Source organism: Nanorana parkeri, unplaced genomic scaffold (genome assembly GCF_000935625.1).
Source record: "Nanorana parkeri isolate BGI_ZX_2015 unplaced genomic scaffold, ASM93562v1 scaffold747, whole genome shotgun sequence".
Taxonomy (NCBI): domain Eukaryota; kingdom Metazoa; phylum Chordata; class Amphibia; order Anura; family Dicroglossidae; genus Nanorana; species Nanorana parkeri.
In genome coordinates, this window is record NW_017307015.1 from 366,981 (window position 1) to 392,188 (window position 25,208).

A 25,208-nucleotide genomic window follows, 5' to 3' on the forward strand; every position below is an offset into this window, starting at 1 on the left:
GATTTTATGGTAAATCTACTCTATTTACTCTATTGTTCATTGAGAGACACAGGAACAGTATTTCAATATGACATGTGTCAAAGTGGTATTCCCAAGAAGGATATGCAATTAAAATAAGAATGGGCACAAAAAGACATACTCTCAGATTGAATCGTCAAGTTGCTGCTTAAAAACCAAATTATCAAGTTCAGACTCCATAGCCAGAGAAGAGATTCAACCAGAGATGTGATATAAGTGATGCCTTTTATAGAGGCACGAACCAGGATATAGTCACCAACAGCTTCTGAAAAAAAACCCAAGGCCAAGATCTGACCTTAGTTTGTACTCATGGTCAATCGCTGGTTTACCCCTGACTGAAGAGTAGATGCAAGGATCTGTTCAATGCATAATCCACACAAATTAAGCTTGTAGGTCTCACACCAAATAAAACCGGGTTTCGAGGTATGGCAGTATATCCTCCAGGAGGTAGCCTTACCTGCCTATAGCATAGTCAAGATGATAGATTCTAAAAAGCAGCAATCTCTCAGTACCTGGGCCTTAACATGCCAACAATCAAAAAGCAGGGTGGCAGATCGGACCCTCCAACAACATATACTATATCGCCAAAAGTATTGGGACATCCCTCTAAATCATTGGATTCAGGTGTCCCAATCACCTCCATGGCCACAGGTGTATAAAATCAAGCACCTACGCATGCAGACTGCTTCTACAAACATTTTTCAGTGAATTCAAGCGTGGTACCGTGATAGGTTGCCACCTGTGCAATAAGTCCATCCGTGAAATTTCCTTGCTACTAAATATTCAGCGGTCAACTGTTAGTGGTATAATAACAAAGTGGAAGCAGCGCATGCTGAAGCGCACAGTGCGCAGAACTGTCTGCAGAGTCAATAGCTACAGACCTCCAAACTTCGTGTGGCCTTCAGATTGGCACAACAACAGTGCGTAGAGAGCTTCATGGAATGGGTTTCCATGGCCGAGCAGCTGCATCCAAGCCTTACATCACCAAGTGCAATGCAAAGCGTCAGATGCAGTGGTATAAAGCACGCCACCACTGGACTCTAGAGAAGTGGAGATGAGTTATATGGAGTGACGAATCACGCTTCTCTGTGTGGCAATCTGATGGACGTGTCTGGGTTTGGCGGTTGCCAGGAGAACGGTAGTTGCCTGACTGCATTGTGCCAAGTGTAAAGTTTGGTGGAGGGGAGATTATGGTGTGGGGTTGTTTTTTAGGGGTTGGGCTTGACCCCTTAGTTCCAGTGGGAACTCTTAAGGCATCCGCATGCCAAGACATTTTGGACAATTTTATGCTCCCAACTTTGTGGAAACCGTTTAAGGATCTCCTCTTCCTGTTCCAACATGACTGTGCACCAGTGCACAAAGTAAGGTCCATAAAGACATGGATGAGCAGGTTTGGGGTGGAGGAACTTGACTGACCTGCACAGAGTCCTGACATCAACCCAATAGAACACCTTTGGGATGAATGATAGTGGAGACTGCGGCCAGGCCTTCTCATCCAACATCAGTACCTGACCTCACAAATGCGCTTCTGGAAGAATGGTCAAACATTCCCATAGACGCACTCCTAAACCCTGTGGACAGCCTTCCCAGAAGAGTTGAAGCTGTTATAGCGGCAAAGGGTGGGCCAACTCAATATTGAGCCCTATGAACTAAGACTGGGATGCCATTAAAGTTCATGTCCAAAATAATTTAAGATTTAGGGGCCTTATGAGGCATCAGACACAGTATTTGTTATAATATAGAAACTTAATTTAATAAATGTATTAAATCATTCCATCATTTCATTCACAAGTTAGAAATTAGGGATGCACCGATACTGTATTGGTATTGGTGCCGATACCAACTATTTGGGCGAGTATGCGTACTCGCCCAAATGCTCCCATACTTACCCCCAATACCGGAACTTCCAGTCAGAGGGAGATTTCCTCTGACCGGTAGTGCCGTGAGGGAAGATGGAACTGGATTCCTGGCCAATCAGGAAGTGGGATGGCAGGTAATAACTCAATTGTCCCTGCCTTTTAACACAGAGGAAGGAAGGAAGGAAGGAGTGCCTGGTGTCACTGCCAGGAAGAGTCATCACCATGACAGGATAGTGATATCTCAGTCTCAGGAATCTGTCCTACATCAAGAGGATGTTGAATTGCAGACATTTCATGTGAAACTCAGCGAATGGTACCACCTCGAAAGAGGCCTTATAAGACCCAGAACCTACATGAAAAAACCTTAACCTACATGAAAAAACCTTAGAAAAACCTGAGCTTGACTGTGGAGCTTACAGACCATGACCTTAGCAAACATTTAATCATAAGGTATAAACACTTCAGGCAAACAAGGTATCCAGAATGACACCCAGAAACACTAAGCAACATCTGGTGGGGTAAGGAGAAGTTCCACAGATTCAGGACACAATTGAACTCATAAATCACCTGCCGAAAAAGGACACATTGAATTTTAGATACTGCACAGACTGCTTTCTCAAAAGAAGGTCAACCAGGCAACTGATAATTAACTAGAAAAGAAATCTACAGACTGCAGAGATGGTGGGGCGAAGGGATCCCATTCAAAACACCTGATGTACAAGCCCATTGGTCTAGACCAATCAGGGAGCCGGAGAGCAAATCATTACCCGCCCCCCGGCTTCCTGATTGGCCGGGAAGCCAGCTCCATTCCGGAAGTTCCGGTATAGGGATAAGCATCGGGAGCATTTGGGTGAGTACGAAAGTCTTCGTAGCTCATAGTGAACTTAATAGACAACACATTCCCCAAATCAAGAGGCTGTCCAATATTCTCCTTTTTTGGCCTAAACTATACTTTTGAAGTTCCTCCTTGATTCTAATTTCTGAAAGGGTCAATAAAGCCCTTCTATCATTAACTGAAATGGAGAAAAGATGATGGTGGCTCTTCTGCGCATGTCTTGGTTCCACTTGTTTGGATCCCATATGTGGAAGTTGAGGTTGTTATTGGCCTTATGATTTTTTTTTTTCAGTTCTTCATAAAGTTTCCATGTGTCTTCTCCCCATTATCCACAACATGGTACAGGCAGCAGCATCATGATGAGCAAAAAGTGCCCTTGACTAAAATCAAATTCACCAAGCCCCTTCGGCGTAGTGATTAAACGTCAGAAAGTGCCCTCAGTAAACTTATTGCCCCAATAATGTTGCCTGCAAACAAAATTATAGAGAAGGACAGGAGTCATTACAATCTCACACACACAAAATAAAAATAAAAGTATATGTATATATAGCAGGCGATTTAACAGATCAGATCATGAAAGGTTAATTTTGACAAATGTAATTGATTATGCCCTTGCTATTTCTATTGTTAAATAAACCAGGTGATTTACTTGAGCAGAAACTTGCTTTCTCTATCTTATAAAACAGACACATTCCCTTAGTATAGGGTTTTGAAATACCCCCAACAGGTTGTGGTTTCAGGATTGCATTAGTCTTGCACAGATGATTTTAAGTTCAACTCCAGCAAAAAATATTTTCCTTATGGAGTAGAGAAAGGTTCAAACCTTTGTCTAGGATTCCTTTGGGAAAATGTTTACCTCAACTTGTGCTGGTAACACAACATTAACTAAAAGAAAGCGCCTCAAAAGGGAAACAGACAGCAACAATAACATGACGGAGGATGTAGTCATTTCCTACTCTACTAATTAAAGCACTTTTAATTCTGTCTGTATCTCTATTAGAAAGATTCCTCTTACTTCATGTCACTGAGACACAATAGGAGGGCAGATTCTAACACATCCCCATTTAATTAAAAAAAAATGTTTGGCTAGAGTTCTTATTTAAATAGCAGAAGATCATCAAAGCTGTTTCAAATCAGATTTATGTAGGTTATTACTCTGATGCTAGAAGGTTTGGCTGCAGGAGTCACACGAGTGTCCTAAAAAGCTGCTGGGAAGAGAGTAGGAGCTGCCGAGAGAAAAAATTATGGATAGAAAGTCATACGAGTCTGCTACCTGCATTTTACCTTCAGTCTCCAATCCCATCTCTGAAGTTCTTTCCATTTTCACAACAACTTCTCAAACACAGTGCAAATCCAACTAAACACTCATTTTAAGTAACCTACTGGTATTGCCATGGTAACACATATAGAAGATGGTATTTGAAAATGGGCAAGTGTCATCTCATGGCGTAGTTTGCTGCTATCACAATCAAATCGGAAACACATATTTATATACAGGGGTACAGGTACTCCTAAAATGAGATCCTAATAGGTTGGACTTGATGGACTAATGTCTTTATTCAACCTTAAATACTATGTAACTATGTATGGACAAATAAAAGCATACCTAAAATTTCGGCAAAAATAGATATATTTTTTATTTTGGATGGAATGATGAAGGGTTAGAAATGTATTGTTGTTCCGATGATGGGTTCCCAGAAAAGAGGAAATGAGGGGAAATCCCCCTAGGGGATACACATATATCAATGGAAAAAAGAGAAACTCTAGCCTTTATTCGCTCTAGCCAAATATAAGGAAAACATTTCTGAAATTATTGAAAACAGGATTTCTTTCTAGGAGTTCATTGAAAGACACAGGAACAGTATCTTACCATGGGTTATATAGCATGGTCTTCAGGTAGAATAAACACTAGGCCAAAAACAACCATTTTGTTGGCTATATAACTCCTCCCACACCAGCCATGCTATAGTTGTAGTCAAGAAGTTCAAAAATAAGATGGAGAAATACATGAGGGGAGGAAGCTGTGTCTCTCAATGAACTCCGAGAAAGGGATTTTATGGTAAATCTACTCTATTTACTCTATTGTTCATTGAGAGACACAGGAACAGTATTTCAATATGACATGTGTCAAAGTGGTATTCCCAAGAAGGATATGCAATTAAAATAAGAATGGGCACAAAAAGACATACTCTCAGATTGAATCGTCAAGTTGCTGCTTAAAAACCAAATTATCAAGTTCAGACTCCATAGCCAGAGAAGAGATTCAACCAGAGATGTGATATAAGTGATGCCTTTTATAGAGGCACGAACCAGGATATAGTCACCAACAGCTTCTGAAAAAAAACCCAAGGCCAAGATCTGACCTTAGTTTGTACTCATGGTCAATCACTGGTTTACACCTGACTGAAGAGTAGATGCAAGGATCTGTTCAATGCATAATCCACACAAATTAAGCTTGTAGGTCTCACACCAAATAAAACCGGGTTTCGAGGTATGGCAGTATATCCTCCAGGAGGTAGCCTTACCTGCCTATAGCATAGTCAAGATGATAGATTCTAAAAAGCAGCAATCTCTCAGTACCTGGGCCTTAACATGCCAACAATCAAAAAGCAGGGTGGCAGATCGGACCCTCCAACAACATATACTATATCGCCAAAAGTATTGGGACATCCCTCTAAATCATTGGATTCAGGTGTCCCAATCACCTCCATGGCCACAGGTGTATAAAATCAAGCACCTACGCATGCAGACTGCTTCTACAAACATTTTTCAGTGAATTCAAGCGTGGTACCGTGATAGGTTGCCACCTGTGCAATAAGTCCATCCGTGAAATTTCCTTGCTACTAAATATTCAGCGGTCAACTGTTAGTGGTATAATAACAAAGTGGAAGCAGCGCATGCTGAAGCGCACAGTGCGCAGAACTGTCTGCAGAGTCAATAGCTACAGACCTCCAAACTTCGTGTGGCCTTCAGATTGGCACAACAACAGTGCGTAGAGAGCTTCATGGAATGGGTTTCCATGGCCGAGCAGCTGCATCCAAGCCTTACATCACCAAGTGCAATGCAAAGCGTCAGATGCAGTGGTATAAAGCACGCCACCACTGGACTCTAGAGAAGTGGAGATGAGTTATATGGAGTGACGAATCACGCTTCTCTGTGTGGCAATCTGATGGACGTGTCTGGGTTTGGCGGTTGCCAGGAGAACGGTAGTTGCCTGACTGCATTGTGCCAAGTGTAAAGTTTGGTGGAGGGGAGATTATGGTGTGGGGTTGTTTTTTAGGGGTTGGGCTTGACCCCTTAGTTCCAGTGGGAACTCTTAAGGCATCCGCATGCCAAGACATTTTGGACAATTTTATGCTCCCAACTTTGTGGAAACCGTTTAAGGATCTCCTCTTCCTGTTCCAACATGACTGTGCACCAGTGCACAAAGTAAGGTCCATAAAGACATGGATGAGCAGGTTTGGGGTGGAGGAACTTGACTGACCTGCACAGAGTCCTGACATCAACCCAATAGAACACCTTTGGGATGAATGATAGTGGAGACTGCGGCCAGGCCTTCTCATCCAACATCAGTACCTGACCTCACAAATGCGCTTCTGGAAGAATGGTCAAACATTCCCATAGACGCACTCCTAAACCCTGTGGACAGCCTTCCCAGAAGAGTTGAAGCTGTTATAGCGGCAAAGGGTGGGCCAACTCAATATTGAGCCCTATGAACTAAGACTGGGATGCCATTAAAGTTCATGTCCAAAATAATTTAAGATTTAGGGGCCTTATGAGGCATCAGACACAGTATTTGTTATAATATAGAAACTTAATTTATTTAATAAGTGTATTAAATCATTCCATCATTTCATTCACAAGTTAGAAATTAGGGATGCACCGATACTGTATTGGTATTGGTGCCGATACCAACTATTTGGGCGAGTATGCGTACTCGCCCAAATGCTCCCATACTTACCCCCAATACCGGAACTTCCAGTCAGAGGGAGATTTCCTCTGACCGGTAGTGCCGTGAGGGAAGATGGAACTGGATTCCTGGCCAATCAGGAAGTGGGATGGCAGGTAATAACTCAATTGTCCCTGCCTTTTAACACAGAGGAAGGAAGGAAGGAAGGAGTGCCTGGTGTCACTGCCAGGAAGAGTCATCACCATGACAGGATAGTGATATCTCAGTCTCAGGAATCTGTCCTACATCAAGAGGATGTTGAATTGCAGACATTTCATGTGAAACTCAGCGAATGGTACCACCTCGAAAGAGGCCTTATAAGACCCAGAACCTACATGAAAAAACCTTAACCTACATGAAAAAACCTTAGAAAAACCTGAGCTTGACTGTGGAGCTTACAGACCATGACCTTAGCAAACATTTAATCATAAGGTATAAACACTTCAGGCAAACAAGGTATCCAGAATGACACCCAGAAACACTAAGCAACATCTGGTGGGGTAAGGAGAAGTTCCACAGATTCAGGACACAATTGAACTCATAAATCACCTGCCGAAAAAGGACACATTGAATTTTAGATACTGCACAGACTGCTTTCTCAAAAGAAGGTCAACCAGGCAACTGATAATTAACTAGAAAAGAAATCTACAGACTGCAGAGATGGTGGGGCGAAGGGATCCCATTCAAAACACCTGATGTACAAGCCCATTGGTCTAGACCAATCAGGGAGCCGGAGAGCAAATCATTACCCGCCCCCCGGCTTCCTGATTGGCCGGGGAGCCAGCTCCATTCCGGAAGTTCCGGTATAGGGATAAGCATCGGGAGCATTTGGGTGAGTACGAATACTCGCCCAAATACTTGGTATCGTATCATCCCTAGTGACATCCCAGCCCGAGTGGTCATACACATGTAGCAGAACCCAGTAGAAAGTACGTCTAGTGGTGCCCTGCATTGACAAACACTGCAGGACTGCCCAAGAGTACGGTTGGGCTCGATGTTCGAGCCGAATGTGAGCTCGACTCAAACATCGGCAGTTTGTGTGTTCGGATACACACAAACTGTCAGGGTGTTCGGCTGTGCCTTGTGAGCCTGATTGGCTAAAGCCTTGCACCTGACCACAGGTCAGGTGCAAGACTTTGCCCAATTAGGGCACAGAACAGTGAGAGCCATGATTGGGCAAAGTGATGATGACTCTGCCCAATCATGGCTCACCCTGTTTCAACTGTAAACAGTTGGGCAGAGCGCTGTCTCTGCTAGCTCCGCCCAAATGTTTTTATGGTACCTGCATCTGTCAAAATGCCATCATGCGGCGGGTGTTCGTCGCGAGTGAATGGGACGGCGGTCGTCGGGTTTTTAAAAAATTATTATTTCTATTTATTTTTTATTTCGTCGAGTCGTTGTCGTGGACAACGCTGGATGTCGTGATTGACGTTGGATTACATCGGTGGATCAATTTTTTTTAATAAAAGATTTTTTCCTTTACAATTGAACAGGACTTTTTATTTACAATTTTATTTAACCCTTTAGTGAATGGGTAGGGGTACAAGTACCCCTTATTCATTCACAAGGGGGGGGGGTGGCATCTGGGTGCCCCTTGTATTAAAGGGGTACCCTGATGTGAATAAGCCCCCTGCCCACATATCCCCACTATCAATGAATTTGGGTGAATTTGGGGGGGACCCCACGTTTCCCCCCCATTTTGGGGGTGGAGTTCCTCCTTAAAATTCCTACCAGACCCTAAGGGCCTGGTATGACTTTAAGGGGGAACCCCACACATTGTTTATGTTTTTTTACACGGGATGCCTCCTAAATATTCCTACCAGATCTTAAGGGTCTGGTATGACTTTTGGGGGGAACCCCCACGCTTTTTCTTATTAAATTTGGTCCCTCCTAATATTCCTACCAGACCTAAAGGGTCTGGTATTGTTTGGGAGGGGAAACTGCACGCTTTAAGAATAAAAAAAAAGAAACATTTCATGTCAGTTTTGCTGCAGCAGGTTCTATACATCATACAGATTTGCCACTTTACAGCCATTTTAAGGGGGCCCCCAGGCATGATATTTAAAGGATTTTTTCATTTTTTATTGTTACCTTTTAAGTGATGTTAAAACCACTGCTCCTTTAAAAACGGTATTTTTTTAAAAGTTTTTTTTTCCCATGGATTACTGTCCCCTAGGGCAGTACCCTTATTCCCATACACCTTTTATGACCAATAACTTGCATATAAGCCCTCTTAAAGAGGACAATTGTTTCTGAAAGTTCTACTCCCCATTGACTTGCATTGAGTTTGAGTTCAAACTTTTTGGATGTTCTAAAATTAGAATTCGAACCAAGCTCAGGTCCTCTTCGCCCCATCACTACCAAAGAGCACCCTCAATACAATCTGGAAATGCCTGCGCTCAATGACTAACTGGAAAAACTATCCAGGACTAGAAAGGTCCAGCATGGCTCAATTAGCAGCTGTTGAATAAAGAAGTCCCCACAAAGTCTTGTACAAAAGAGCTGAGAACAGACACCCATTTACCTGAGGGCACTAGAATGAATCTGAATGGTGCCTGGCTGGTGTCGGAGGAGTTATCTAGTCCCAAGGAGCTGGCCTCCAGTCATTAATTGTGCTAGAGTTAATTTTACCTGAAGGTGGAGCTATAAAACCCATGGACATACACTGTTCCTGTGTCTCTCGACACAATAGAGTAAGTTTTTATGCCACTTTTACAATTTACAAGCTTGCTGTTCTACAGTATATTTTCATTACAGTAATTCATAACCACTAGAAGAAAACTTTACAAACGTGTATATCTTTTGCAGACAGTACAATTAGCAATATTGTTGAACAGTTGCTTATATTACATCAGTTTCAGAAACTAGGTTGTATTGTGTCCAGTGAGTTATTGTGGATTCCTAGATGACCCACAGACATGCACTGAAAGGAGCAAAGCACCGTCACTGGGTTCACTATTATGCAAGAAGTGAAACTCGTCTATATAACAAAAAAAAGGCCTTAAAGGGATTCTACATAATGTTAATAAATATATTCTTTCTCTCTCTCTCGTGTGTGTGTGTGTGTGTATATAAAAGATTATTTCAGATATAAATTAACAACCATCAGATGAAGCTGAACATAAGATTCTCTCTAAATGACTCTGTTAAATTCAGAAAGATCGGAGATAGAAAAATCAAAACACAAACTGTGAAATAATACTTCAGTGGGAATTAACTCTCCTGCATCACAGTTCTAAGTTAAGATGCTGTCATTACACCTCTGGAAACACCATCCACTCACCGCATTATCACGGTATTAACAGGAATAGGTTCTGACTGAGACATTGTCTGCTCGCTGACTGCTGGAGGGACTTCCTGAAAATGCAAATTAAAGTTATTTAAATACACCACATTATAAATGCTATATAACTTATCTAGAGGTGCCAGCAAGTATTTTTAGTTATCTTCCTGCAGGCCCAAAACATGGAAAGTTCAAATTTCAAGCCAGCCTACAGAATCCTGATACTTCCCATTACAGCTTCCTTAAAGCAAACTTGTGCTTTGCAAAGTAGTTAGTAAGCAACAGGTTTGTTTTAAAGCCCCTGCTCCATTCAGCTGCCGGGGGGCAAGGAAAAAATCTGTGTGTAAGATTTGAGTCACTCTAGTAGAAGCCTACACAGGGCCATGTGAAAGTGTTGGGCCAATTGGCAAACAGCAGCACAGACACTAGAGTAAGGGGCATAAGTAACATGCATAAGTAACATGCCCCTCTATAAAAAAAAAATAATGCATATTTTCTTTACTCACGGTAGCTGAATGGATCAGTGATAAAGCAAAGGAATGTATATGTTGCTGGCGAAGGGGCAATAAAGCAAGCCTTTTCTTTCCCTTTCACAATAAAACATAGGTTTCCTTATGTTATATCAAAGTCTCACTGATCAATAGAGAAGGGAGGTAACAAAACCTCTAACTTCGCAGCTTTAGAGTACAAATTTGTATATTAAGTGACTCAGTCAGAGCTGGCATCACAGGTAGGCATTGGAAAGCAATGCTTCCTTAAAATGAATTAAGCGTGTTCCCTATAGATCCTTAATATAGATTTTCCTATTATTTCTTTCATAGTGAGGATGCCCACCCATTAAAAGTTTATTTATAAATTTTAATGTTCATCATAGATACACTTCAATATTGTTTTGTGTGGAGGGAGATGAAGATAGGCTGGGGTCTAAAGCTAACCATACACGGGTTGAACATAAACATTCATACGAAAAGTCTTGTCAGAACATTAAATAATGCCAGAAGACACTTGGAATATGTTGTTTGAAATTTCTTTTGATTTTTACATTCAATTTTGGATAAATGGAGTTTCCAGAATGGAAACCCACATTCACTGTTTGAGAACAACAGTAGTTGATTTGACGCCATTAACTATTGAAAAATTAACTGAACGTTCCAAAAGTGATTTTTTTCAAACAAAATTCTGCTGGTGTATAGCCAGCTTAAGTTCCAATGGCAATCTCCTTCCTGGTTGTAATGATTCTACTTGTAAGGATCTGGTGTCAGCAAAGAGGCTAAAATGGCACTATATCTGCAAAAGGGTTGGAATGATTTTACACACTATCTATCACACCATCCTCCTCACAAAACGTTTTGTTTAATAAAGTTTATTTATCACTATTTTACCTAAACTAACTATAAAACATATCTTAATATGTTCAAAAAGGAAAACCCTTTCTGGAAACATCACCAATAGCGAGCCTATGTGGGGCAATGCGAAAATGGAAATTTAGATTCCCAAAAATGCCGTTGCCCGACTGGTTTTCTTTAAAAGGTTAACTAAACCAAAGACCAGTCCATAGATGTGGTGGCTGCATTTGTTTTCAGGCTGAACTGACAACTAAAATAATGTTATTTTGTTCTCTAAGCTACACATCATCCCGCCCCATGCAATGTAGATTAAAGAATGGCAGATATATTTGTAGTCCAGCCAGGGTGAGTTATTCAAACCAGGTGAAAATTAAAAAAGAAAAGCCTGAAAAAAAAGAAACATTAATGCAGCCACCTCAGGAGGGTTGATTGTTTCCAGCTAGAGACTCTGGTAACCTTGTAGTGAGGTAATTAAATCAAAAAGGCACAACAAGGTGCAGTTCTTTAAAATAAAGCCTGTAAAAGTAGTGATCAGATATGACTTCCCTCATGTACATGTGCTCCATATACAATATATACACATAATAGCTGTTTTAAAAGGAACACCTGTTCATTACTCAAACAGCAAATTAAATACAGGCAGTCCCCCGGTTACATACAAGATAGGGACTGAAGGTTTGTACTTCAGTTGAATTTGTATCCAAGTCAGAACATGTACATTTTTTAAGTGTAACTCCAGCCAAAAAAACTTTTTTTTAGTTTTGGATAACATAGGGAAGGGTCACGTTTGTTTTGCTGTCTGTTCTTGTTGTTCAGAAGATTATAATATAATTAAAAAAAAGTTTTTTTTTCTCTTTTTAATTGTATTTTATAAACTTTTTTTATTTGTTTGCATTTCAAATTTTTATTTATTTAACTTTTTTTTAAATTGTTTTGTATTTTTTTTTTTTTTTAATGTTCTGAGCAATAGCCAGCCTGCTATTGGATATTTCAAATTGCAATAGCAGGCTGGCTATTGAATCTGCCCACTGTCAATCAGCAGAGGAGGGGCCTGAAGGAGAAAGTTCTCTATCAGGTCCTACCATGCTGATTGACAGCAGGCAGTGGGCGGGTGCAATAGCCAGCTTGCTATTGGCTATTGCATTTTACAAAATCCAATAGCAGGCTGGGTATGGCTCCCAGCCTGCAGATGAAGAGGAGGCAGGGGGGCAGGGCAGAGGAACCGCGGCTGGACGGGGGAGCGGAAGATCGGCCGGAACGGGGAAGAGAAGCCGACGGACCGGACTGGGGGTTAGAGGAGGCCAGGACAGCAGCGGAGGTACTGGGGGCAGCGGCGCAATGTAGCGGTCTGTGTCCCCGCTGCCTCCGCCAACACAGACGCGAACAGCAGCACAGATTTAAAGGGACACAGGCCGCTGCAGCCACAGTTCTCCTAAATGTACCGGCTGCCGGTACATTTAGGAGAAATGTGGGCCCGGTTCGTAAGTACGGATTGTCCGTAAGTTGGACGTTCGTAACCCGGGGACTGCCTGTAGCTTCATTTGAACATTAACAGGGTTATTCACAAAAGTGTGAACGATTTGGAGAAGGCAGGAGGGAAGTGAAAAATCTAGGACAACATAGCTGATCTGGAAAGTGAGCTGAATTGGAGATTTTTCCCAAATCAGATATGCTGTCCTAGATTGTTCACTTCTCCTGCCTTCTCCAAACTCTTCACCCTTTCGTGAATAACCCTGTAAGGTTTGCAGACATCGTCAAGTTGTTGTTTAAACTAATTTTAGAATGGAGAAAATGAGTGTTCTAAAAGCTTTGACATTGGAAAGACTACTTGTGCCAGATGCGGTGGTTGCATCTCAGAAACTACTGACCCTATGAAGTTTACTTTTATTAAGGTCTCTAAAACCCACAAACAATGATGCGAAATGCCAAACGTATCCAGAGAGCAACTGTTTTATAGGTAAAACACACCTGGTTTATAAGAAGGTTCAAAGGATAAAAGCCACATTTGGCATGCAACATGTCATATTGCGTTCTACCTGTCAACTGAGAATAAGGAAATTAAACTACAGTGGGCAGATGATTACCAATATTAGAGAACCAAGATTTGAAAAATGTGACCTGGCCTGAGGAATTTTGAATATATAATACAATATGCAAACTCTAGGATCATAATTTGCTGCAAGCATGATAAATGGATATATCTTTATCCAATAGTTGAGGATGGGACTGGTTTGATGATTTTGGAAATGTTGTCATGGCACACATTAGGTCCCTTAAAGTGTATGTAATCCTTCACTCTGTAAAAATAAAGGGTAAAAACTGAAAAGAGAAAACTAATGCAACCACCACATTTAAGGACTGGTGATCTAAAATATATGGAATGTTTATTTTTGGGTTTAGATACACTTTAAAGCCGGACTCCAGGCAAACTGCTAAATACACAGTTGAAATATGTATGTGAATAGTTTTACCTGCCAAAATATTAGTATTTCTGTTTATTTACATTCAGGTTGGTGACCTGCCTTATGTCTACTGCAGTTAAGCAACACAGCTTGGTCACCTCTTCACCCCTTGCCTATGACTAGACAGTAAAGGACACCTTGATGTGCTTCCATTACAATAGCTACATTTCAAATTACTTACTCGTCCTCTAGTCTGTGACCAGAGGACGGCGGAGCCGGACAAGTAGCAGCGCATACATACCGGTTTACATACAACCAGTCCGGCGCTTGTATGTCCCCTGCCCCCACATACACACACAAACATGCCCCCACATACAAACATGTGTCGGGTGCGACCTACACGTGAAAATGGTGATTGCGCCACACATGCTACATATCACCACAAAAGTCAGAATGAGGGCAATCATTTTAGGGCTATTAATAACTAAACTGATGAGCAGTAAAAGCTTTTAAATGTTTTTTCTTTTTGATTTTGCAGGCGCAGACAATTTTAAAGTTACACATGTTTGGTGTCTATTTACCCGACGTGACCCTATATTTTACCAAGAATATGGGTAAGAATAAATGTTTTTTAACATACCGTAGGGGAAACTTTTTTTTTCATTATATAGTAAAAAATAAAATCTCCCAGTGGTGATTAAATACCACCAAAAGAAAGTTCTATCTGTCCCCAAAAAATCTTAACATAAATTGCAAGGCTATAGTCCGGTCATGTTGACTGGTGAAATTTTTGACTGACTGGTGAGACATCCTAAAATTTTTCAAGCCCTGTGAATGCATAACTTCATTCAATACACATATATTAGGGGTTTACCTTATTATCATCTGAGAGCATCATTTAAGTACTACAGTACACCTGAGTATAAAAGCTGACCATGTCCTTTTCTTTATGGGTACTAGACAGGTGTTCCTACTAAGGTGGCTACTGGATGTATTAAATACTAACAGATTGATTTACATTCTGCTGATCCCTTTCACATATATACGTAAATATAACATTGAAAACACTACAATACCCATTTATAGGGACACAACAAATTTATATTTGTAATAGTAGTCTTTATATGGTGAACCCAACTTCCTCTTGCAGGTAATGGGCAGTACCTTCAGACTGCATCTTGCGTAGCTGCACAGCAGGTGAGGTAATAGAGGAGACAGCGGCAGTCCGGAAGTTCGCCGGTAACATTTCAGCAGAGTCTGGACTTACTCCTCTAAGGTCCTTCTCACGGAACATCTTCCTCCAAGAAGGAGAGCGGCTGAATGTCTTAGCACTATCCTATTTATTAGAAACACAGACAGGCAACATCAGAGTGAGGCTTTCAGCACCTTAAAGTAAACCTGTGCACATGCTATGCACAAAAAAGTATTTACATATTCTGAACAAGGAGTGAGAGTTTAAACAAATCTTGATTGATTCCCCTCACCACAGCATTTTGGAGAAATTAATCTTCAGAGTTTACAACAAAAGAACTAAAATCACAGAAAGCACTGAAAAGCACAATCTTGATTGCCTGCTAGCCTTAAAATGTAAACAAACACCAGGTGTTTTCAAGTTGTTAGAAACAGTTAGAAGACTTCAACCTGACCTTACAGTCTTTACCTTACAGTACATGCATCTAGAGAGGTAAGTGAGTGCTTGCTTTAAAGCTCTTTACTGTTTGTAGAAACTTTAACGTACACTATTTTGGGCACAGGTGAAGGGAACCCTTTCACTACAGAAATATGGGAGCTTGCTTTTAAGAAGGGCAAGCTCTAGGGACAGTATCCCTTTTCTTGCTTCCCTGCATAGATGGAACGACTATGCAGATCAGGCACTCTTAAATCATTTACTTCATACTTGTCATAGCGTTAGTTAATCACAAAGTAGTCAAGCAAGGATGAAAATGTCAGTGTCAGAGCTTACACCTTTAAAAAAGAAGAGATCAACTTATTTAGTCTTGAATAGTTTCAGAAGAATTACAAGACTATTCAAGAAACAATTAATTTTACTCAGAAGAAGAGTTTTGGAACACATTAACAATATAGAGCATGGCAGAGATAAACCAATAATATGACATGTAAATGAACAACATGCAGGCAATACAAAAGTCTTGAAGGTCTGGGACATATTCATTAACTGAAATAAAAAGAGGTTTTACTCTTATGACCTCATGTTCAGCAGTAGCAATGTATAAATAACAGTAAAAATGTGCCAGTCATTTTGTTTTGCTTTGTTGTTTGAAAACATTGGTGTGCACCTTAACTTTTCTGTTGGGTGCTAGGAGCTTCGGGTTCAGTTCGCCCATGAGTTAAACAGGACTCTAGCTGTTCACAGTTTGTAAAAATGGGAAACTAATGGGATTGTTCACCAACATAGCAATCAATTACCAAGCATGCTATTCCTAGCCTTTGCGTTCAGGTGGCATAGGAGGGCCAATAATGTGTGTTTTCTAATGTGCCAGCCGCTGCCATCCTCCACATCTGCCCTGCTGCCATCCTCCACATCTGCCCTGCTGAGACCCTCCACCAGAGACATCAGGCCAGCACCCTGGAGCAGAGTGGCAGCATAGAGCATGTAGCAAATTAAAATACTATTTTGCATTGTAGTATAATGTAACGCTAGGATTTGTAGTCCTCTCTAGCTGGTGGTATTATTCTGCATTGTTGTATACTGTATTGCTGAGATTTGTAGTCCAGCTGATGGTAACAAATACATTATTTTGTGGAAACTTGCCCAACAAACATTATTATACCTTACAGCATTACCATCTCCTGCCACTGCTGCTGGCATGCCACCACTGCTGGATTGCCACTGCTGCTGGCCTTCCACCGTTACCATCTCTTGCCTTAACTACCAAATCCTGCCACCATTAACAGTTTGTTCTACCACTGCTGGCCTAACTAATGCTGCCTCTACTGCCCTATTTCGACGCTCGGCAACTGCAAAGGTACCACACATAATTTTTCAGCAGCTAGTCCACAGCTCCCAATTAAGTATTTTTTTTGCAGGGGCAATACTGCATTGTGCCTCTGATGTATCCTGGCAAACAAGCACTGTCAACATGCCACATATGCAGGGTAAATTATGCTGCGCTTCAGCTAGTTAGTCTCTTTGAAATAGTGGGCTCTGTGTGTCGGAAAATAATGGTAAGGTTCAAGGCTAAGCTTGAACCTACTCACCGTGGCCCCATGCTGACCATTTTCCCCTCTTGCTGTGGCATAAGGTAAGTCTGTGAAACCCCTTGTGGGCCTTTTGCTGCTTACTGGTATAACTGAAGTGCTGGCTCTCACATATTTGGTACTCAAATAACTGGAGGTTTTACAAAGGCTGATACGCTGCAGGCAAAGGCTGCAGACTGCAATGGTGCTGTTAGTAGCTGATGTGCAAAAACAAAGACCCAGACTGCAGAGCTCTGTGAATCCAACCCTATGGATAGATGTTGCCTATACCCATGGGACAGACAAAAGAAACAAACAAAAAAAGAAAGAAAATGCAGGCAAATGAAGAAAAAAAAAACAGTTAAAAGTAGTAAAAAGTGAACCAACACTGCAGTGAGAGAGAGAGAGAGAGAGAGAGAGAGAGAGAGAGAGAGATCTCCATTGCCCTTATGAGGGATTTCACTCCTCTGTCTGCATTTTTATTTTATATTATGGAAAAAATAATAATACAGGGAACACTCCAACATGAATAGTGAAGACCTAAGTCCAAACCTTCCCTACTGTTCTCTTGCTGCATATTGTTTCCAGAAGCACAACCTAAACATTAACATACCACCAAATGAAACACTTTTATGTAATAGCTGCAATGCAATATTGAAAAACATACTTTGTGCTGGGAGTGAGTGTGCACTAAATAAGGAAAAGATAGATCTTAAGATGAAGTCTTAGAGGGCATTACAAATAAATCAAAAGTTAAACTACATCCTATAGTTGCTGAAAAGTCTGCTTCTTTGACAGTATTACATATTTACATACAGGTGAAACTCGAATAATTAGAATATCGTGCAAAAGTTCATTTATTTCACTAACGCAACTTAAAAGGTGAAACTAATATACGAGATAGACTCATTACATGCAAAGCAAGATAGTTTAAGCCGTGATTTGTCATAATTGTGATGATTATGGCTTACAGCTCATGAAAACCCCAAATCCACAATCTCAGAAAATTAGAATATTGTGAAAAGGTGCAATATTCTAGGCTCAAAGTGTCCCACTCCAATCAGCTAATTAAGCCATAACACCTGCAAAGGGTTCCTGAGCCTTTAAATGGTCTCTCAGTCTGGTTCAGTAGGAATCACAATCATGGGAAAGACTGCTGACCTGACAGTTGTGCAGAAAACCATCATTGACACCCTCCATAAGGAGGGAAAGCCTCAAAAGTTAATTGCAAAAGAAGTTGGATGTTCCCAAAGTGCTGTATCAAAGCACATTAATAGAAAGTTATGTGGAAGGGAAAAGTGTGGAAGAAAAAGGTGCACAAGCAGCAGGGATGACCACAGCCTGAAGAGGATTGTCAGGAAAAGGCCATTCAAAAGTGTTGGGGACTTTCACAAGGAGTGGACTGAGGCTGGAGTCAGTGCATCAAGAGCCACCACACACATACTATCTCATATATTAGTTTCATCTTTTAAGTTGCATTAGTGAAATAAATTAACTTTTGCACGATATTCTAATTATTCGAGTTTCACCTCTATGTGGAGTTAGTGTGTGGTTGTGCATTGCTGACCTCATCCAATCGCCGCTCTGTTCCCATCGAAATGAGACTACCGAATTCCTTTTCCAACACTTGTCGAGCCTAAAAACAAAAAGGCAACAGATCAAAAGAGCAATCAAGAGGAAGTCAAAGATTCAATCTTACTGTAAACAATTGAAGATGCTTTCAGACAGCACTGTACATCTTGAGCTGAACCATAAATCTATGCTATACGCATATGGCTATATGTCATAAATAACAATTGTTATGCATATGCAAACCTATTTTTATCTTTAAAAGGTAGTAGCCTTTCCCTATTTCAGCATTTAAAAAAGACTCAAACTGACAAACAGCAGATGCAACAAGGTCCCTGCCCACACCTTCAGTTCTAAAAGTGGCTGAGCATGCTATTACTAGGCTCTGATACTCTGGCATCCCATTAGGGAAATGCGTGTGTGTCAGCAATCTGCAGAGAAGCACATATATTGCACTGTAGGCAGACAGTGAGAGTGACTTAGCTTCAATTTGAAGCCTTGTTCAAGTTCTGTATAACTGGTGTGCCCATGCTCCTGTCATGCATGGGTACTTTTATCAGAAAAAAAAGATGTTAGATATAAATATTAACTGGATGACATTTAGTACATGTACATCTGAGGAATAAAGGTCTTCTGTATCTTTGGCTGCCACTTCCTTACTACCCGCATGCAGTCCAGCAATGGCTGTATTTGGATTTCTTGGGTTTTCCTGATAGTACAAAAACTGTAATGTGTGATGTAATGGCCACTGTGAATGGCAATGCAAAAGCACAACTGGGAGGCTGGGACACAGCATTGTCCCCCTATAATAGAATGGGAGGAATTTATGAAAACTGGAGCAGACAAAATTTAAAGCACTGCAACCAATCAGCTTCTCTGTCTCATTTTTAAATCTTACATGAGCAAACTGAAGAGAGATGCTGATTGGTTGCCATGGACAACTGCTCCAGATTTTCCCTGCTCCAGTTTTGGTAAATTTCCTCCAATGTGTTTGAAAAAGGACATTCATAATACATAACTGAGTCACAAGGCATTATTTTAAAGAAAGTTGCATATTAAAAAAAATACTAAAAATATGAAAAATTACTTTTAAAATTATTAAAACATTTACCTTATTAAAACATTTATGAGATTTTAGTGATTAGGTTTACATATGCAGTACTTTATTGCAGACACCCTGTAGTGTATTGGTCAACTGTGTCACAATAATGTTAACAATGTAACAGGTGCTTATTACCATATTTACTTCCCCTTAACAACCGTTCAGATTCACACCTGGTCTGACAATAGAAAAATAAAACCTTGAATCTGGCTGGTTGAGATTTTTTTCTAGCAATGCAATAAAACTTCCATATATATTTTTATGATTGCTCTGACTTCCACACGCCAGTCAAATGTTGCAAGTCTAAAACACTGACCTGTGTGTTCTGAGTTGGAATCTGTAGCAGCAACGCTAGATCATTAAAGTCAAAAGTATCATCTAACGCAATAAGGGATCCATGTACTCCACTCTCGTGCAAGTTATTGGCATATTCCTTTAGTCCTATAGACTGAACCCAGCACATAACCCGTTCATTAGACCAAACCATGACATCTGCAGGAGAACACAGGAGAAGATATTATTGTAGATTACATTCCCTAATTCAGAGAACCATTTCTGGGGCAGTGACTTGTGAAAAGGTTCAGCTTTACTTGACTCTGAACTAGTGTGTGGCACATAAGTCCAAGCATGACTGTTCCCATCAGAGAACATTCTCATACTGTCATTTTGTTTTGTGACACATTGATAATGTTTTTTAAAATGATAAAATTGATACATTTTAAATTACTCAAACAATAACATCTGCAAAACAGAAATACTTTTCTACCAGCTAGAATGATGGAAATTATTTCCATAGCATTCTCCATAATGTAAATACCCAGATATTGAGACCAAGATCTCAGGGCCTACTGCCATTCCTGACATCAGCACAGCTATTATTAAAAGCCCTATGTATAGGTATATTACTATTGTTATGTACAAACTACAAATGCTTGTATTACCCCATTATGAATGTAAAGAGTAGCTGTATATTTAAAAGGAAAAAGTTAGGTGTAGGCTGTCTTACAAAAGATAAAATATGTCTGTAGTTGAATGAAATGTCATTCTCAGACCCCCCTCCTCCCCACTACTAATGCTATAAACATTCCTTGTCTTGCTTCTGTAGATCGGTGGGTCTGCCTCAGACTGGCTTACGGAGAATGATGGCTAGTAAAGGGTTCACCGGTCTACATGTCTACAGCAAGAAGACATGGGCAGGGATCGTTATAGCAGAAGCAGAACAGAGTATCTGAGTGCAGATCATGTGCTGTATAGGTACATCTCATGCTTCTACAAGCATCTTATTTGTCTCTCACAAAGCAGTTTGATCTGCACCTAATCTTTAGCTTTTTATGTTATAGCCAACCCTTAACAAAAGCTCTAGAATTACTTGAACTACTGTGCTTTGCTGATTTAGGGCAAAACAATAGGTTTTCAGGTGCCCACGTCAATGCCCGCATGACATGGACATTTCCTATTGACTGTCTAGCGGCGTGGTCCTCTCAGGATCCAGAAGACGGTCTGCAGCAATGTCGTCAGCAAAAGGGGACAAGTGTGGGACCTGGATGGCAAACTTAGGTGAGTATATCCCTGCTGCACAACGTATTACAAAAGTCAGAAAAGGCTTAGTGGGGGTGGGAGAGAGAGGTTTTTATTTTTGCCTGGAGACTGGCTTTAACCCTTTCGCTGCAGGACAATGTTTTCTCACCATGATAAAATGCATGTTATTTTTACATTAAACTCCCCCCCCCCAAGGTGTATCTTCCAAATATGTACAGAGAGATCAGTAGCTCTTGTGACAGATAGGGTAACCGTGTACAATACATAAGCAGAAAAAGACAGAGAACTGGTTTTGTGCAGTATGCATAGCTGTTTATTCATATTAAAATACAAATACTACTAACAAACATAAAAGATCAATTAACTTACAAGAATTATTATCCAAGCCACATGAATAAAAAGGATGGACCACCAGTGACTACCACCAGTATCCAACAATTGGGTATGAGCAGCTGATATTAAAAATGGCTGACTTATTTTTAGGGCACCAACCCCTTTCATCTGAGCCTACCTGACATCTGCTCCATGCTGCTTATATCCCAGCACTGCATGTGGTCATAACAATTAGCAGCACTATACGAAACCTCCCTACTCTCATGTGAATCCCATCAAAATGTTGTGCCCATCCAATAGTTCTGGGTGACAATCTGGTTATCCGGGCTGCACGGCCACAGAACTGGCCAATGGGAGCTGCAGCCAGCCACGTCGGGTTTCTCAGGTGACCACTTAACACAAGTGTACATTACATAAGTCCGTCAGAGTGTAATGGAGCTGGCCCACTGCAAAGATGCAGCAGTTAAGTTCAGTGTAATTTTTGCTGATGTCTACTGCACCAAATCTAATTATGTACAAAATCAGGTTTTGTAATATCTATTGCTATTATCTGCTGCAATTCAATTCTATTGTGTTCTGGCATCCCACTCAGTCTGAAAGAGATCAGATACGTGTAGTCTGCTCTGGGTTGTTTACTGGTTGCTTGGCAACCCACTATCAACAGGAAGTGGTTCTGTCTATGCAGTGGGCCGGCCCTGTTACACTCACATCTACATTTGTGTTTATCATTCACCTAAGAAAGCGGACATGTCTGACTGCAGCTCCACAACTCCCATTGGCCAGTATTTCAGCATGTGTATATGTAGCTCAAATTATTTAATTTGAATAAACAGCATTAACACTTCACGTAGCCAGTGTACTCTGTGTTTTTAAATATTACATATTATCTGAACGCAAAGAACCTCTAGAATAAAATAGCAGTTTCACAAATATTGTGCAACATAAAAATGCAACCGCTGTTATCAAAGCTATATTTTCAGAAAAAAAAGTATATGTGCAGCCAAAACAGTTTTTCTCAATTTTTAAATAGAGTGACATGTTAAACCCCAATCATGTTTTTATCTATACAGGGCTTAGTTAGAAAATATGTTTCCCACTTCTTGTCCGGTTGCCAATGTTTCATTAGACAGTATATGAGAGGAACTCTACAACAGCAACACACAGACAGAAATAAATAAGATTTTCTTTAGAAGAGTATGGAAAGACTAGAACCTCAGTCCTTTTTTTATTTCTGTATGTGTCCCTGTTACAGATTTTCCCTCCTGGCTGGTGAAACCTTTGTCAGCAGAAGAGGAAGTGGGCAAAATCTCTATAACTCGGCCCTTGTTAGCAGCACAAACTGGACAGGGGTTCTAATTTCTTACTCACTCTATCCAAAACTGGAAAAACAGGGTTTTTGTCTTACCTGTAAAATACATTTCTTGAAGTATCTCACAAGATGCAGGTAGTTAAATTCTTTAACCACTGGGTTATGCAGCTACATTCACATTATTGACCACTGGCAAATCAATCAAAGCTGCAGGAAAGCCCTACATAATGCCTCCAACTCACAGCCTGCGCAGTTTTGTAGCAAGCAGTACAAAAAAAACAGAGGGGAGGGTCCTATGTCCGGTGATGTACTGCAATAAACAGATTTTACAGGTAAGACAAGATTTCTGTTTTCTTGATCATACATACACCACATGGCATTACATTCTTTAACCACTGGTATTTCCAAAAGCAGTCCAACAGAGGAGCAAGTAACCGGCCCAAGAAGAACAACAACAATCACAGGGAACTAGAAACATAGACGTACCCATAAGTCAGGGGCTGCCTGAAGGACCTTACAACTAAAACTGGCATCAAGATAGGTCTGAGCATTCACCTGTTAGAACTTGACAAAAATGTGAACTATGGAGGAGGTGGCAGCCTTACAAATCTGGGATGCTAAAGCCTAATGCCTAAAGGTCCAAGAAGCACAAAAGCTTCTAGTAGAGTGTGCCTTAACCAAGAAGACGGGGGAAATTAGTGTAGGCCTTAGTGATAGTGCAACAAATAAATCAACAATCCAACAATAGTGGAGCAAGAAGCTGGTTGTCCAACAGAAAGTCAGACTGACGAATAGAAGTTGTTGCAGAGGAGTAAACCCTAACTGCCCAAACCATGTCTAAACAGTGCAGGGAAATTTCTTAAAAATATTTTGGTGCAGGTTACAAGGAAGGTAAAACAATGTCCTGGTTAAGGTGGAAGGCAGAAACCACCTTAGGGAGAAAAAGGGCCTCAGCACAACTTTTTCCTTGTGGATGGCCAGAAATAGCTCCTTGAAGTCAAGGCCACCAATTCAGAAAGCACACTGATGAAACAGGTGCTAGTAGGGGCCAGCTTAGAAAAGGTGGTAACATAGAGGAGCTGGACCCAGAGGTAGGAAGCTGGGTAACAGTCAGAAGGGGGGGGGGGGGCAGAGGGAAGAGTGTTCCAGAGGCTAGCCCTGAATTGTTACATCCCAATAAATACGAGGGATTCTAAAATATGAAAAACAAATACACAAAATATGCCTTGATACATAACCAGCTGTTTTCTTTGTGCTTCTCTTACCTTTAATTTGATTTTGGCTCTCCTCTCGCCTCCTCTCCAGCTCCTTCCTGTCATAGTTCAGTCTTTTCAGGCACATGATACCATAATGAAGGCTAACCCTAAACACCAACAGCAAAATGTTAAAAGTAAAAAGTGTACATAAAGGAAAACTGTATTTAGTCCTGTATACTGTTCTCACTACATATAAACTGAAGGATTATGGATGTAATAAGTTACTGTAGGTTGCACTGCAATGCAAATACATTATGACAATGTTGGCTGGATGGTTATTGCTAACTAAAAAACATCTGTGCTCTTATACATAAATAATGGACACTGTAGTCATGAAAGTACTGTATGTTACCAAATAATGCAGATAAGGATACCTGTCCCGATTTTTTTTTAACAGAAAGTTATATAATGTTATGTTAGTGTGACAAAATAAGAGCTCATCCATATGGGCACAGAGGTCCACGTACTGTAAAATTTGGCCAGATCTCTGTGCCTTGGAGCCATAGGTGTTACGTGCAGCCACCAGTACAAATAAATAGATGCTGATGTTGTACGCCAGGAAACGCTGCTTTAAGCAAGAACATTCACCCTAATAAATATGCCAAGTTGCAGGATGTTGGGGATATTAGTTCAGGGGGGACACTGCTGGAGCAGGACGCAGCCTCCATCCGCAGGGGGAGTGACTGCTCCGGCGAGGATTGGAGCAGGATGGAGGGTCAGGAGAGGCAGATCCTGGTGGTGGGAGATTCCATCATCAGGCGGACTGACAGGGTAATCTGTCATCGGAACCGTGAGCGTCGAACTGTGTGCTGCTTACTGGGGGCCCGTGTTCGACACATTGCGTAACGAATTGACAGATTACTAGATGGGTTTGGGCACGACCCCGTTGTCATGGTGCACATCGGCACCAATGACAAAATAGGAGGTAATTGGAGTGTCCTAAAAAAAAATTCAGAGACCTAGGTGCTAGGATGAAGGACCTCCACGGTAGTATTCTCCGAGATACTGCCGGTGCCACGAGCCACTCCGGACAGACAGCGCGAGTTGAGGGAGCCTACCAAGTGGCTCCGGAGCTGGTGTCAGAAAGAAGGATTTGGTTTCCTGGAGAACTGGGCTGACTTCGCAGTCAGCTACCGGCTCTTCAGCCAAGACGGGCTGCATCTTAATGGAAGGTGCAGCATTTCTGTGGGGAAAAATGGTAGAAAGACAC

General features: G+C 41.1%; 1 protein-coding gene across 1 annotated transcript in view; it reads right to left on the bottom strand.

Moving 5' to 3' along the window:
• Positions 1-9,944: 9,944 nt before the first annotated feature.
• Positions 9,945-25,208, bottom strand: part of PPFIA3 (PTPRF interacting protein alpha 3) — a 165,303-nt gene continuing 150,039 nt past the window's right edge. The window contains exons 24-28 of the mRNA XM_018564364.1: positions 24,008-24,105; positions 19,878-20,053; positions 18,458-18,526; positions 14,857-15,028; positions 9,945-10,018 (exon numbers count right to left, since the gene is read on the bottom strand). Coding sequence (XP_018419866.1) covers positions 9,960-10,018; positions 14,857-15,028; positions 18,458-18,526; positions 19,878-20,053; positions 24,008-24,105 — 574 coding nt within the window. The 3' untranslated portion in view covers positions 9,945-9,959. The remainder of the gene's footprint in view (positions 10,019-14,856; positions 15,029-18,457; positions 18,527-19,877; positions 20,054-24,007; positions 24,106-25,208) is intronic.